At 45.9% G+C, this 16767-nt stretch overlaps 1 protein-coding gene across 4 annotated transcripts in view; it reads left to right on the top strand.

Annotated features, from left to right (window-relative positions):
* The window catches only part of PLXNA4 (plexin A4), a 424069-nt gene that overhangs the window by 262927 nt on the left and 144375 nt on the right, over window positions 1–16767 (top strand). For all 4 annotated transcript variants that reach the window (XM_079303970.1, XM_079303969.1, XM_079303971.1 and 1 more), the window contains one exon: window positions 12292–12392. In XM_079303970.1, coding sequence (XP_079160096.1) covers window positions 12292–12392 — 101 coding nt within the window. The remainder of the gene's footprint in view (window positions 1–12291; window positions 12393–16767) is intronic.

The raw sequence follows: 16767 nt of genomic DNA, 5'->3' as shown, positions 1-16767 counted from the left end.
ATCAGGGCACAGCAATTTTGGCTCCCTCAGACAAGGTAAACACAAACTTTGCTGTGTCACAGGAAAGAATTTAGGTCAGGCTGGGAAGTGGGAGACATGTCCTAGAAAGCAATGACTGAAACGGATGTTTCTTCACATCTTTCCAAAGAGTTTTTTCCTCATCTGGCCTGATGTAGAAGCAGGTTGACATCATCCTGCACCCTTGGAGGAATGCAGGAGAGTGGCAGAGATGTAGTCATGGTCTGTGGCCAGGTAGGAAAAAGAAGAACTAAAGACCTACTTATTTATTTATTTATTTATTTACTTTTAATTTATTTTTAATTTATTTTTTAGGATTTTTTTTTTTTTTAATTTTTTTAGGAAGTGAGAATGTCCTCACTGAGTTTGGGATAACTTGGGTTATCACTGGGTCAAGGGATAACTTGATCAGGATCTCTAAGCATCTTCCTGGGGTGAAAACAGCAAGTTAAAGGGCTCTACAACTTGGGAAAGAAAACTAAAATAAAGATCAATGGGTGGAAGCCAAAGCCTGGTGAATTCACATGAAAAGTAAGGTGTGGACAAGCTTTTTATGGTGTGAGTGATTAGCTGCTGGGACATTTGAAGGATTCTCCCTTGCCTGGTATCTTCACATCATAATGAGTTGTCTTTAGGAGAGGAACCCAATTTTATTATTATATTATTTATTATTATTTATTATTATTTATTATTATTTATTATTATTTATTCTTTATTTATTATTATTTATTATTATCACATTTCTAAGGCAAGATGCTTCAGCCAAACCCCGATTATCTGGTTCAGCCTGAGAGGAGTTGGGTAGTGGCCTGTGATGTGCAGGAGGTGAGGACAGATGATGTAGTGCTCCCTTCTGACCTCAAAAGTGATGCATTTATATGATCCCTGAATTAGATATCCTTGGGCTTTCATTTTACGGCAAGATGAATGCCTGGAAAAGCTGGAACAACACGTGTAGTGCTTCATGCCCTGAAATATGGGCACTGGGATGGAGCAACCCTCAGTGCACTCAGCAGGAATTCTGCATTTCAAACCCCCTTTGTGAGTTAAAACCACACAGAGAGATTTGCTGACATCTTCTTCCCTCTAATTCCCAGCTGAAACGAACTGCAGGGATATCTAAGGACAAATGGATGTGCCCCAAAATAGTGTCCTGCCCCTCAGCCCCTTTTGGCAGCACCAATGACCCCCCAAAAAACCTTGAGGGCTCCCACAGGCACCAGCTGAGCAGGGAATGCTGTCTGCTTTTCTCTCCTCCAATAAACAAAAATCTGAGGGCTTGGGAAGAGCCTGTTTCACATTTCCTCCCTGAATCCTTCTTAACTCTCCAGTGGAGCCCTCAGGAAGGCTGCTGGTGGCGAGAGCCCTGAAAACCCCAATTTTGGGGCTGTGGGTGTTTTTGCTCAGGGACAGCTGAAGCAAACATTATCATGGTTTTCCCTGCCTGACATCTGAAGATTTTGGGCTGCAGATTAAGCAGTGTGAACTCAGAACTCTCCAGCTGATGTTATCACTCTGGTTGATGCTGCCTGTGGAGCTGCTGTCACAGAGATTTGAGGGTGCTGCATGGAGAATGGGGTGTAAAAGGAGAGGAGATAATGATAGGAGGAGAAAATTTGGAGTGGGGTGTGTGTGAGGGTGTCTGGGAGCAATCCAAATGCCCCTTTTTGTGGCAAGAAATGTGGGCTCTGGGGAGCTGTGTGAAGATCAGTCACTCAGCTAAAAGCTAAATCAAGTTTTATGAGTTACCTGCCTTGGATGAAACAATCACAGGTCAACCTGAGGTGTTGTGTTTGTCACCTGGGATGAGCCTGGGGGGTGTGGACAGCCCTGGGAGGTGACACCCTGCTAAAGGCAGTGGTTTAATGGTTTTTTTGTGAGATCAGGACCTGAGAGCTCAGGGAGGGGGCAAGGTGGTGAAGAGTACAAAGAGATGACCTTGGCCACCATGTAGCCTCTCCTTTTACCCAAGAAAAAGGGAAAAAAAAAATTTAAAAGGGTAAATAAATGGTCAAAAGAGGAAGGATGAGCACAAGGAGCAGCTGAGGGAGCTGGGAAAGGGAAAAAAGGAGACTCAGGGGGATTTTGTGGCTCTGCACAAGTCCCTGACAGGAGGGGACAGCCAGGGAACAGGGACTGGATGAAACAGCCTCAAGTTGTACCAGGGGAGGTTTAGATGGATATTAGGGCATATTTGTTCATGGAAAGGGTGGTCAGGCATTGGAACAGACTGGAACCACCACCCCTGGAAGTGGTCCAGAGCTGTGTGGATGTGGCACCTGGGGACGTGGCCAGTGGTGGCCTTGGCTGGGCTGGCTTGGACTGGATGGTCTTTGAGGGCTTTTCCAACCTTAGTGATTCTGTGATCAGAGGTAGAGGGTGGTTTCCATGTGGAAGGTGCCTGAAGAAGCAGGAGCTCCTCAGGGTGAGCTGGGGTAGATGGAGAGACTGGCAGACTTGGGAGTGGATGGATGGGAGCTGACTGCTCAACACCTCTGCAAACACGAGAATTACAGGGCATGAAATTAAACTGTTGAGAAATCAAGTCCTGAACAAATGAAAGCAAGGTGATTCCTTCAAGCTCTGGGCTCTGGATCTGTGAAAATCCCTGGCAAAGCGTGCTGTGGATGCAACAATGCAATTTCAAGGATAAACCCAAACAAATAAATAAATAGCTCTTTGGGTTGTGATGGAGACAAGATGCAGAAGTTCCCCTGAATGAAAATAACCAAAGGCTGGGCAGATGCTGGGGATATAAATGTGTTTATGTTTCCATGATTTCTTTTATGGCTGAAGGAACTGGGATATGTGGGATGTTGGTCCCAGCCAGTACAGCTGCTCCTGTGTGGAATTATGGGGGAATAAAAATCTGGTTGTAGCTGAAAAAGGGGCATTTATCAAACTGCTATAATTCCTGCTAGTGCTGCACAAGAGAATTTGACCAACACAGTCCTTCAGGAGCTGCCTGAGTCAGGAGTGGTGGAGCCAGAAACCTGGGAGAGGGTCAAGGTGCTGGGGGAGAGAAAGAGGAGGCAAAACTCCTCCAGGAAATTGGATGAGGATTAGGATTAGTATGGAACTTCATAGCCCAGGCAGATATTAAATGTGCAAATAAGAGATTTGCAGTGGTGACAGGATTGAACTGATGGGAATGGACACAATGGGACACCTGAGAGAGCTGCTGAGGAGGAGGAGACTATGGGAGGATGCTCATGATAACAGGATCCCTTCCCATGATGGGGTGTTGGTCCAGATGATCCTTAAAGTCCCTTCCAACCCCAGTCTTCCTCTGATTCTGTGATGGGAACATCTGGGAAGTACCATCACCAGCAGAAACAGCTCTTAATTTCTCCCTGTGTTTTTTAACTGTTCAGGCTCCACCAGGAGCCTTCAAGGGACGCTGGGCTTTGACAAACCCATTGCAGTGGCATGAATTCCTTTACAGGTCCCAATTAAATCTATTTATAGCCTTTTTTGGAGCCTGGGTAACAATCTTTCCCTTGCTCAGCAGCCACGCTCCAGTGGCCACACAGGCACCAGCTCTCATTAAGCCTGGGCTGGCCCTGCATTAATTGTGACATGAGTATTTTTATTTTTTTTTTAAGGCTTTTGAACACAGATGGTTAGCCAAACCTCATTTGTTTCACAGTTTACAGAGTGAAACACTTGACCTGGGGATCAGGATTTAATGTAAACAGGGCAGGGGGGATGTGAAGGTACCTGGATGCAGCAGGGAGAAACAAGGATGGAATGCTGCAGGCAGAGGAAATCAGTCAGAGCTGATGGTTTGTAGGGTGGGAAAGAAGGTGGTTGGTTTCATCAGGTTTGGGTAAAATCATTTCCACACCTCTGAGCTGGTGAACTCTGATTTTTACAAGGAAATGTAAAGATTTCCCTTCCTTGTGCCAATGGGATGCAATCCCAGCTGAGGAAGGAAGGGTTTGGCAGTCTTGGTAAGGAAAAAATGAGTGAATTTGGTGGAAAGCTGAAATGAAACCTCTGAGTGTGTTGAAACACTTTTTAACCTCCAGAACTCCAACCACACTCCCAGCAGGATGCTGCGTCCCCTGCTCCTCCTGGAGTGATGTTTTTGGGAGGAGAGCACTACAGAGAGGAGGAATTCTTTGAAGAAGGGACAGAACTGGGTGGAGGATGAACAGTTGTAAAAGGAAAACTGGGAACCTGCCAAACTTTTAAGAAAAAGGCTGAGATATCTTTGTTATCTGTCTGTTCCCTTGTAAATACAGCCAGAACAGAGAGCAGGGATGAGGTTGGTGTGACAGAGCAGATGGGGAAAGGCTCTTGCTCAAACACAGCCCCTGTCACCACACAAGAGCTCTGCAGTGGTTTACAAGCTATGGAACACAGGGGATTTCCTACAGCACTCTCCAAGAAAATAAAGAGAATATATTTTGTATTGTGACTCATTATTCTGGTGCTGTGATTAGGAGGAGGGGAGGCCTGACCATATTTGAGGATTGTTCTGAGTGACAAAATTTGAGGAAGAGCAGAAAATGAAGTGTGGGAGTCAACTCAGCCAGTGACTGTGGTGTACATTGTAAATGTACACCTGACCTGGCTGTCCAGACTCTTTTTTTATTCAGTGAACAGACACAGGCACATCCAGGGTGTGATTTATCTCATCCCTGCTTGACATCTAAAACAGAGAGCAGACAAATCCTGCCCTGCAAAAGGTCTCTCCTTCTACAGAGCACGAGTTTCTAGCTTAGAATTAGACTCTGATGCTGCAGACAGAGTTTAGTGAGAAGGCAAAGCCCTCCCTTTTCACCCCTGCCATGACTGAGCTGCTCCCTACAAGCTGCCAGACTGACAGATTGGATAGATCAGAAATGAAGCCCAGCATGGTTTACATAGAAAACCCCTGATTTGAGGGGCTTTCTGAGCCAGCTGCAGGGCAGGGTCCTGCCAAGGGAGGTATGAAGAGAAGAACTGCCCTGCAAAGTGTGCAAAGCAAATTTCCCAATCTCATCCTGAGAGCTGCCAACACAGCCTCACCTCAAAATTTCCTCTAGTTGCCACAGAGATTGTGGGCATTAAATCTTTCTGCTCCTCTTTTTGCTGTACCTTTGTTGGTGTGGTTGTGGTTGGGGATTTGCTCAGGCAGTGCCAGGGTGGAGAAATCTCTAGCAGAGATGCCCAGAACAGAGACAGGAGAGGAGGAGGAGGAGCAGCAAACACACAACTGGAGATTGGTGAACAAAGATATTTGATCAGGTAATTTATCCTGCCACGTAGCAGGACACTGACCCCCACTTTAATTATTGTGTCATTTGTCCTTGACAGCTACAGCTGGTTCCAATTAACGCTTTTAATTAAAGCCCCCAGTTTTCCAGGGATGTTAGCATGGATTTACTGGGAAGAGGGCTGCAATGAAGAGGCAGAGCTTGCAGGTGTCTGATGAGAAATGACATTCCCTATCCCAGTGGGGCTGACAGGTTATGTGCTTATCCTGCAGAAGTGGCAGGCTGGAATCAAACCCAGATCCTCATCTCTGTCCCACAGGAGCAGCTCCTCTCCCACCACTCTGACATCTCTCTGTGTGATTCCTGTTTCTCACCAGGCTAAATAATGTGCTTCATCTCCCTGGGCATTGCTTTGCCCTGCTCCTGCTTTTTTACTGGGTCTGTAGGTCAGGCAATAAGGCACAGGATATCAAACATGACAGAGGAAATCCAAGTCCCTTTGTCCATAATTCAGGCCAGAATAAAATCAGCATTTTGGGATTCTGTGCAGGTGACTGAACACCCTCACTGACTGTAAAAGGTGCAGAAGTGCTTCAACCTGTGGTTCGTTCAGCTGTTTTTTTTTTGCCTTCCTCTATTTAATAAACTGTATTATCATGAACACTCTATTCAGGGCTTTGAAATCAAATAAGCTCCACTCTTAATCTTTCTGCAGTTTTTTGGGGCTGGCTGAGCCTTGAGAGATAGCAGCATTCACAGAACCCACATGGCTTGACAGAGCCACTGTTCAGTGTTTTGGAAATGTATCTTTTGACTGTTGGGAAGGAAATTGGCTACTTAAGATGCCTTTTTGTACATTTAAATTAACTTGGTCCATCAGACTGAATAAATCCTGCTGCTGTATTAACATCCAATTATAACAACAGAGATTGAGCAATGATTTAGGTTTTGACCAGAATGTTGGCAGTTTAAGGGGGAAAAGAAGTAATGTATATTGAAATAAAAAAGTCAAAAATGGGAGCCAGAAAATTGTGACTGAGCACATAGCAGGAGCTTTTGTGAATATATAATGGCAGAAGCAGGAGCCAAATTTCTAACAGGATTAGCTGTTGCTGTCTATCAGATCCAAAAAACTCAATCATTTTGTTTTAAATGACTTTTTGTAACTCATTCATACTAGAAATAGGGAGGGGAAGAGGCACTGGGAGCTGGAGGATCTGCAGTTTGGAATTTAGGCAGGATCAGGGGTGAGGTGTTGTGTGAAACACCCTGAAGGAGCAGTTGAGCTCAGAGCCATTCAGCACTTTGCAGGTTTTGCCAGGTTTTTAAGATGTCCCTGTGAGCCAGAAACTGGTGAATGGTCTCTTTGGGGACAAGTGAAGGAATGTGTTGATGAGGTGGCCTTTGAGGGCTGCAACCACACCCAGGGGTCTGCACCCACCTTTGTGAGCTGCAGCCCACCCAGGGACGCCAAATGTCCCAGTCTGAGCTTTCTCCTTAGCCCCAAGATCACCTCAGAAGGAGATGCAGTGGTTTAAATCCTGATTTTTCCCAAAGAGAGATTGCTGAAGACGGTTTTCAGAGGCTTCAAGGATTGTTTATTATTTCTTATCTCAGGAACTTTTTGCTTGGCCAGCAGCAGTCTGCTCAGCTGGGTATCCATGGTGGAATCTGCCTGGTGAAGGCAGGGCTTATCTTACATAGTCTAAATTACGTGCTACATGTTTACAACAATTTTCCAATACAATACAATCTTGTTAAATGGTCCAGCCCTGACCCCATCCAATCTAAAACTGCTAGCTTGTCACCTAACATGGATGACAGGGAGAAGAAGGAGGAAGAGGTATCCACACCCCCAAATTCTCCATCTTGGCCACGTGTCCCTTATCATAAACATTCCCAAAAGTCTATTTATCTACATTCTAACAATCTAATTTACATTTTACTAATTTTGGTGGCTTGCTTCCATTCCCTCTGTGTTGGTAATTTCCCCCAGGGGTTAGAATTCAGCACCCGAGACACCAGGGTCTCACTCAGGGGTCTATGAGACGCTTTCCAGGGGGGGTTTGAGACCCCCAAGGAAGCCAGGGGTACACCCTGGGCTCCCACAAAATATCACTTCAAATCCTGCTGCAGCCATGGCAGCTGGGCCTGCTCACTGTTCCCTTTCTGCCCTTGAGAAGAACAGGAGATTCCCCTTCCCCTTGTCCAGCCCTGGCTCTGGGATCACATCTCACCCTGGCTCAGAGATCAGCTGTGCCTGTGCTCTGCCATGGGCAGATCTCTGGAAGCCCAGCAGCTCCTGGATGTCCACCAGGGCTGTGGACAGACATCTGAAGGGACCTTACCTCCATATCTTCAATATTCCAATGAACCCAGAGCCTGAATATATTATCATTAATAATCTGGTGCTCACTGAGAACCTGAACTTCCTCCTCAAGCTTGCTCATAAACACCTTCAGAGACACTGAGACAGCTCCTTCTGCTGCTGAGGCCTCACTTACAGCTCCAGCCCTCCTTGATAAAATGGGGAGATGTGGGGATAGAATCAGGGAATATCCTGAGTTGGAAGGGACCTGTGAGGATCATCCAGTCCAGCTCCACCCCAACAATCCCACCCTGGGCATCCCTCAGAACTTTGTCCAAATGCCCCTGGAGCTCTGGCAGCTTTGGGAATGTGCCCATTCCCTGGAGAGCCTGGTCACCACTCTCTGGGGAACAACCTTTTCTAAATATATATCCTACATTTTCCCAATATATGGGATATAAGCCCTGAGAGCAACATCAATCTGTTCTTACATCTGTACATTGATTGCTCTGCCACACTGAGGCTGAAATATCAGTGAAGCTATGCCCACTGCAGGAATATTAATTACTCCAAACTGGCTCCTAGTGCCCCAAAATGAAGGACACTTTCCTTTTCTAATCCTGCTGAACCCCTCGTTATATCTGGACAGAACTCTCAGGCACGTGTTGGATTCTTGGAGTTGTCCTGTGCAGGGCTAAAGGTTGAAATGATCCTTGTGGATCCCTTCCAACTCAGGGTATTCCAGAATTCTGTGATATTTGTTACAAAATGTTGAATCCAGGTTTCATTCCCACAAAGAACCAGGGGTAGGAACTTTCACCAAAGCTGGAAAATAACCTTGAAGAGTTTGTCAGATTTTCCAAGCATGGAGAAGGAGTGGAAGAACTAACCACAGCCTAGTTAGTTAGTTAGTTAGTTAGTTAAATTTCCACCTCCAGCACTGCCTGGTCCCTTCATCCAAGGCTCTGCAACTGGGAGGCTGCATGGTCTGCATGGATTTCCTTTTTGCTGATATTTTAGTGGCAGCACAAAAAGCTGCCTGCTCTCTGCAGGGACACAGCTCTCAAACCCTTCAACGTGGAAAGCTGAGCTGAATTAATTACAGTTTATGCTCCAAAAAGGAAAATAAGACCTCTGATGTGCCTTATTTGCTTGATGTTCTTCCTCCTTTCAGCACACGACCCTTAGGTGGCTTTTCTTTCAGTTGCAGCTCCTTTGTTTTTTGTGGTTTCTTTCTGCATTAATTGGAAGGTCTGACACTTCCAGCCCAAGACATTTATCAGCATGGTACAGTTTTAATTAATCTCACAATAAAGCTGCTAGGGTGAGCTCATAAAAAGGACTTTTAGGGCAGGAATAATGCCCATGGTGACACGGGACACACTCTGGTGGGATTGGCAGGATTTGGGATGGGGGAAGCTCCTGGCACATCCCTGTGGGCTCTGGGACAAGCCAGGTGTGCTCCTAAAAACAACACATATCCCTCAAAATAGACCCAAACACTCTGAAAAGATAATATTTCTCCAAAGAGGAAGATCTGAGTTCCCAGTATGTTCCTCCTGCCACTGGAATGAGCTTGGATATCCTTTGATGGCTAATTAACTAATAACAATAAAATATACAGAGACCACCTTTTATCTACTCTTTTTAGAGCAATTTACCAAGAAATGACAAATTTCAGTCCTTTAGGACTTCTTTCTTGTACCTGTATCAGAGCCACAGGTGGATTTTGACTCTGAACATTCAAGCCAGGATCACCAGGTGTTGGAAAAGTTCATTTTCTGATCTAAACTTCTTAACCAAGGCTCACTTCTATCAGACAGGTGCAAACTGGCTCAGAAATGGGGTTGGATGGAACTATCTAGAGCTAATGAGGATAAATCAAGCAGCACCATATGTCAAACTGAGGGTGGTTTGGGTGGGAACTGCAGAGCCAAACCCAACTGTGCTCACAAAATTCTAATTACCAGGTGGGAATTGCATCTGGATTGAGAAATGGCAGCTTTAAAGTCTTTCAAAAATAATTATCTGCTTCTTCTTCAAGTGCTCTGGTGGCCACAGTGCAGACATTGCCAAGCTTGATGTGATGGAAATAAAATAACTCTCAATATGTTTTTCTCAGGTGGAAATGGCCAACATAATAAATTATAATGTCTCCACCTTTTGAGATCTTCTTGTAAAAAAATTTGTGTCTCTTTGGAATTTGGATTCAACATGAACTATTGGGTTCAACAAGTTTAATTGGGTGAAAACCTGAGGCATAAAATTTATTCTTTATGAATAGGTGATACCTTCTTGATCAGAAGCTTAATTAACAATCTTAATTTTTCATAGAATCCCAGAAAAGACCTTTAAGATCATCAAACCTGATCATTAATTCACCACTGCCAAGGCCACCATAATTAGAGAAGTCTGAATTATTCCCTCCCTGTCTTGTTCTTACAACTTTTCTTTCTCTGTGATCTGTTCTGACTATGTTTCTATGCTCCTGGCAATAGATTCAGTTGAGAAAAGCACATTTGTGTTGTTTTTTGTTTGAGTTTTCCCCCTCTTTCTCACTTTTTCATTAAAGGCTTTCAGTAGCCACTGTTGGTTCCTCTGGGTGACTTGGCACAGGCAGTGGTGCAATGGTAAATAAACCCCATCCTGTTTCTACCTGAAGTTTTCTAAAGCTTCTGCCACTTGCCAGAGGCAAAACTGCACATTTTCAGCTTTTTCTTATAGAATATCAACAGGGATTTGTGGGTAGGGGCGAGAAAAACAATTTCTGATACAGCCAGAAAAGGTCTTCTTATGAAGCTGGAATTTTGCCTGATATATATTTATATTTAAAAAAAAAAAAAAAAAAAAAAAAAAAAAAAAAGACAGTTCATTTACAGACATAATCAAGATGGTTCTTAGTCTTTCTCTCCAGAGCTCAAACTCTCCTGAATGTTGTGCCAAGTAAAAAATTGTCCCTGGGATCCAGGTGTATTCCCCTGTCATTTGTCAGGAGTAACTGTTCTGCAGTTTAGGGCTGGCAGCTCTCAGAGCTGTTTCATCAGGATAATACCACTCTCTGTCATCTGAGGGAATAAACTCTCCCTGCTGACAGGAACTGGGGTGAAGACACCAGCAATTGACTGGATATTACAGAGGCTCTCTGAAGTTTATTCAATGGAAAAGGGACTATCAGGTCATTGGGCCCAAATTGTGTGTTTGGCTTCAAAAGCTGAGAGGGGCTTAGAAAACCTAAGAGGAATCAAAAGCATTGGTCTGTGAGACAGGAGGTCAGGCTGGGCAGTCCCTTCAACCTGTGAAACCTCTTGCTGAAATACTTTAATTAAAAAGGAAAAATAAAAGGAAAATAGATGATAAAATGCCTTATTTTAGCAGTATATTGGTGTTTCAAGTCCTACTGTAATGCCTTCTGAGCTGCAAAAGCAGGGCTAGGACAAGAAAATATCCAGCCTGGTATCCTTTGTCCTTTTCCTGCTGGGAGAATCTTCTTCAGGGATGGGACAAGTGATGGCTGGAAAGGTGCAGAGGCAATGGGGAGTGGAGCTGAGGCTTGCCTGGGACCAGCAGTGCTGGTGGCAGTGGGGACTGGTGGTGGCAGCAGGTCTTGGGGGCAGACAAAGACATCACAAGGCATCACATCACAAAACCCCAGTTCTCACAGGAAGCCAGAGTCCAAAACCAGAGAGATCAATGAGATCCAGGGAGTTTAACTTGCTGCAGAAGATCTGTTGTCCAGTTGAAATGAATTAATTTAATTTCAAGGTACCACATCCCCACAGCCTGCCTGATCTGCTGACTGCTGGGAAATCCTGCAAGTGATTTGGCAAGGGGTGAAGGGCTACAGGGAGAGGGGAAGGACACAGGGGATGGGGAGCAGGATGTGGACAGGGACTGCAGCAGGCTGAGCTCTGCAGCAAACCATCCACACCCTCTGCCACCCCCATCCTGTTGGAGTCAGAGGGTCAGGGGTCTATCTGAGCTCTTCAGGGAAAAATCAGAGTGCAGGGATTGAATTAAAGCCTTTGGATGATTGAAGTATATTAAGCCACTCACACATAAAGTAGACATTTAAGTTACTAAGTTAGTAAGTTTTAGGGTGAGTTTTAATGCTTTTAGTAAGTGAAAGGTTTCAAATGCCACAGTAGCAGTGAGTGTTCTAGTGAAGGTTGAAACACACTGATATCTTCAGTGAAGGCTCCAGGCCCACAGTTGTAGACAGGACTTAGACATAATAGAGTTATAGCAAGAATATTGCTGACATTTCTTAGATAGAACAAGATAGAGTGTATATGTAGTTCTATATGTAACCTGGTGAGCTAAGAAACTGGAATTCTAATAGGTTAAGGAGTGATGGTCTGAGTTTGTGTCTTAGCTTGTTGAAAAAATCCTATTTAAGAGTTTGTATTGGGGAGAGTTGTTGCTTTTAGCCACTGTGGCTTTTAGCCATTCACTTATTGCCACTGCATTTGCCATTGCTTTGCTTTTTGCTATTGCCTTTGAGACTGATGTGCTTTGTAATAAGATGTGCTTTGTAATGAATAACCTTTTAAACTATTATCTGCTTGATTATTTAAGATAAAAAATGATTATGAAATAGAAGCCTATAGAGCTCTGGATTTGGTGCCTAGAGGTCGTAACCTCACACATCCCCATCCTCTGCCTGCCCATCCCTTCCTGCAGGAGGACAGGCAGCAGGGGAAGGGTGTAGGGAGGCTAAGCTGTTCTGAGCAGGCTGACAGGCTGTCCCCTTCCCTCCTGCAGCTCACCAGGGTGCCCGTGGAGTCGTGCAGCCAGCACCAGACCTGCAGCGAGTGCCTGGGCTCGGGGGACCCCCACTGCGGATGGTGTGTCCTGCACAACATGTGAGTACCTGCTGGGGGGTCCTGCCACCCTCCCAGCCCTCCTGCCCCCTCACCTGGCCTCCTGCTAGCACAGGAGAGCTGCAGTGTTAAAGGAATAAAGTGGGGATTTATTAAATCCTTCAATGGATGCGTCTTGGGCAGTGCAAGAGCCTGGCCGTGGCTACAGCCAACATCTGAGTCACTGAGTTTTTACACTTTTGTAAATTTTGGTCCATTTCCATATTGGGGTTAATTGTCCAATCCATCCAGATTGCTCTCCTCAATTCACTGTCATTTACACTTTTTGTATAAAATCTACTTTTTATACCCAAAGCTGCAGCAGTGTCCTTGGTTCTGGAGCTGGAAAAGGATTGTTGTGTGTGACTGAGCTGTGAGGAGAACTTGCTAACACTAATGCAGTCCAAAATCTGGAAAATATGAAAGCTAAAACTTAAGGCATCAAAGTAGAGGGGCAAAATGCTGAAATGGCTGAGCTAGGTACCTCAAAAAAAGTCTCTGGCACTTGTTGGGGAGACTGTTTAATATGAAGGGGGTTTCTTGGAAGATGAGGGAAAAGAAGGGTGGTAGAGGCTGGACAGAGCTTCTCCCCCACTTGATCCACAGTTTGCTGACTGCCCCAGCAAAGCAGCCTGATGACTTTTGAATTCAACATTCCAGCAGCTCTTCTCTGGGTCATATTTTCCTGGTGGTTTCCATTCCATTCAAGGAAATTTGACTCTGACCATTAGCCCTTGTCTCAGCACCTCCAGCTTTCCACTGCTGGCCTGAGCCTCTCTTCTTTTGTGATCTCCATCATCCTTAGAGAGGAACCAGATCCCAGCAAACATCATGGGATCCACTCCAAGGTGGTTTTCACTAGGACTTTATGGTTTAACAGGCCAAGCAGGAGCCTCATTCCCCTCTCCTATTATTTTCCTGTACTGGTTTATCCACTGCCTCACAAGGAGCACTGGATCCAGGGTGCTCAATATTGGGATATCAGTTCATTGGCTTGTTTTTCCTTGGGTTTTTATTGATGCTGTTGGTCTCTCTGCCTCTCTGCAGCTTTTCTCTGTGATCTTCTCCTGCAGAGCCCTGGAGAGGGAGGTGCTGGCTTGGCTGAGCTCTGAGTGGCAGGGTTTCTCATTTGCCAAGCCCTTCTCAGCAGAGACAGTGGCTGGGGAGAGCATTGGACCTGTCTGAGCCAAGGCTCCAGCTGACAGTGCCTCTGCAGGGTGCTGTCATCCAAGCCTCACTGTGTCCTTGGCAGTGTGTTGGTCTTCTCCCCCTGAGTTCACCTGAATTCTTCCTGTGGAGCTGCAAATGCTCCAGGTGGAGACAGGGGTCCAGTTGGAGTGAGAGACTTTGCTGCCTCTCCTTGCTGGAACAGAAGGGAGCAAACCAAACCTGGACCACATTCCAACCTTCTGTTGATGCTCTGAGTGCTCTGCTCCTGTCAGCTGCTGTGACCCCCATCCAAAACCACTGCAGCCTCCCTAATTTCAAACCAGATCTGGGGGATCCATCCCAAAACACGTCCAAAAAAAATGTGGCTCATGCTCTGGGATTGTTCAGGAGAACTTTGGCAAACCAGTCCTGAACTGTGGTGTGGTGGGTAAGAGCATAGGAAACTTTCATCCTGCTGATCTGAGGATATTTCCATTTGATACAGAGCTGTATAATGAGTTCCCATCCCATCTCACCCTGCATCCATCCTCCAGGACACCCTGTGTTTGCTGCCAGTGGAGGGACAGCACAGAGATGTGCAAGCAGCACAGAAAGGCATGAATTTGTTCACTGATTGTACCACAGCAATGCTGGATATTTCATCTCCTTGCATCCAGGATCAGTGGCAACAAACAATCAAAGCATGCAGCAGTAAATCCTAAAAAATATAGAGAAAAAAGGGCACAGACAACTGCAGCAGCTCATCCTGAGGAGTACTGGAAATGAAATGGAGGGTTATGGGTGGGGTTGGCAGATTCAACTTGGTTTAAAAAAAAAAAAAATCTCTGTGCAAGCTCAATCCTTGAGGGAGAAGAGTGGATGGAGGCTGGACCTGCCTGATGGCAGTGTCCCCATCACTTAACCTCTGATTCCTTATCTGGAAAAGAGAAACACCTCTTATTTATGTGCCTCACAGCAGGGTCTCTGAGATTGATTCCCTGTGGGTTTTTTTTTTTTTTAAGCACTTCGAAGGCAAATGTTATCAAATCCCATTTCAAGTCTGTTGCTTCCCTCCAGTTTTCCTCACAGTTAAGAAATCTGATTTTCGGTCCTAGTTTGGGAGGGGTTTTCAGTGCAGCCTCAGGTGTTCCTTTGAGTCTCACTTTCCTCATCCTTTTGGGCAGCCCTGAGAGCAAAGGAACAAATGACATCCCACTCAACAAGTTTTGGCTGCACAGGATATTCAGGGTAAGGACACTGGAAAGCTGAGTCCCTAATTAGAAATTTTTGCACATCAGAACCCCTCAAGACTCATTAACAGACTTTTCCTCAAGTGGGACACATCATCAGCAGCTCCTGGGGGAAAATGCCATAAACATTTCCCCTGCTGGCTGCTAACCTCCCCTCTTCCCTCCCAGTCAGCAATCCCAGGGGATACCCAGTGCAGGGCTGGACCCAGAGAAGTGGGAGCTGGTGTGGAGGAAGCACCTGGGCTAGGTGTGGGTAAAATGGGGCTGGGAGCCAGATTTGTGGGTAAACCATGCTATTCTATCCTTCTCCTCCAGTATAAACCACCAAGAGGACCAGTGGAGTGCTGGGAGACAGGTGGAAACTGCCCAATAGTTACAGCATCTATTTTTTTGGTCTCTTCTATGCACACCTCTCTTATTTTGGGATTTTCCCTCTTCCCCAGACCGCATTCCCAGCCATTCTCAGCTCCCAGCCCCTGAGATCTGCAGGGACAGCTCCCCATCCATCCTTCCCCAGCAGAGCTGGGCTGTCTGTGCTGTGCCAGGGCTGGGGAATCGATTTCCACAGCTCTGCTGTCCTAACCTTACACAGAGAAACTCGAGTCCTCTGAGAGAGAGGGAGGCAGACAGACCCACAGACGGCTGCAGGGGAGAGGGGGAGGATTGATTTGCTTCTGCCCCAGCAGAGGAGATGATACAGAGCAGCTCACTGCAGCTTTCCAGCTCTGTATCTTTACCCCCATCATCCCCCCTCCCTTTCCCAGCTCTGCTCCCTCCCCGTCTCTGCTCTGGCCTCTTTAGGCAGTGATGAATCATTTACTTGGTGTAAATTGAAAATGTGGCTCTCTGGGGGAGGGAGAGGGGCTGGGGATGGACCAGGCTGCAAAGCTGGCACTCAGTGCCTGCTGCAAGGTCACAGCAATGTCACCAGCATGGGCAGGGGCTGCAGAGAGGGGTGAGAGCAAAGAAAAGTTTCCTGCAACCCTGAAATGAATTCAGCAGCTTCCTCCTGTGTCACTGCCCAAAGATCCCACCCAAATCTGACCACTCTTCTAATCCCCTGGCAAGTTATTCCTGTCTCACCCATATCCAAGCTGTAACCACTCCTAAGAGCCCTCCCTAATTCTAGACTGGATGTTTGGAAGGAATTCTTCCCTGTGAGAGTGGGGGGACCCTGGAACAGATTGCCTAAATAAACTGTGGCTGCTCCATCCCTGGAAGTGTCCAAGGCCAGCTTGGATGAGGCTTGGAGCACTTGGGATAGTGGAAGGTGTCCCTGTCCATGGCAGGGGTGGAATTGGATGATTTTGAGGGTCCCTTCCAACCAAACCATTCTATTATTCTATGTACATTCACTGGTCCATCTGCATGTGGTCACCATGCAGGTTTTCAGCCCTGCACAGCATCCCTGGGTTGTGTTTAACACCCCAGCTGCAATAATAATGGAAATTTGGGGCAGAAAAACAGTGTCCCTATAGGCAAGGGCAACATTTTATTACAGGGAAATCCCTGCTGGGTGCAAAGGGACCTGTCCCAGGCTCTGCTCTGTGACACTCCTGGATTTTGGCTTTGCTGCCTCATTTCATCCCATGCAACATCCATCTAATTCCAGGAGGGATAGCTGAACACACACCAGCTGTCCTTAAGGAGGATGCACCCCCAGGCACCAGCCTCCTTCTGCTCTGGATTCTGCCCTTGCAGGTCTGGGCACTCCTTGCCTGGCAGGTCATTAATTGCAATCAGAGAGAGAAACAGTCCCATTTTCTGGGAGAACTTGTGATATTTCAAAACTTTTTTTTTTTTTACCCTCCAGCTCTCAGTGGCCAATTATTTTTTTTAATAAGAAATGTTCTTGAAGGCTGTTCTGGAAGGGGCTGATTCCATTTGGTAATTGGAGAATGATTCATCTGGACTTCGGAAGTCCTCGTTTTGGGGTTTGATTTTGGTTTTTAGCAAATTGCTTGAGATTTCAAAATAAA

Source organism: Erithacus rubecula (assembly GCF_903797595.1).
Source record: "Erithacus rubecula genome assembly, chromosome: 4".
Lineage (NCBI taxonomy): Eukaryota > Metazoa > Chordata > Aves > Passeriformes > Muscicapidae > Erithacus > Erithacus rubecula.
This window is presented reverse-complemented; position numbering and strand designations above follow the sequence as displayed.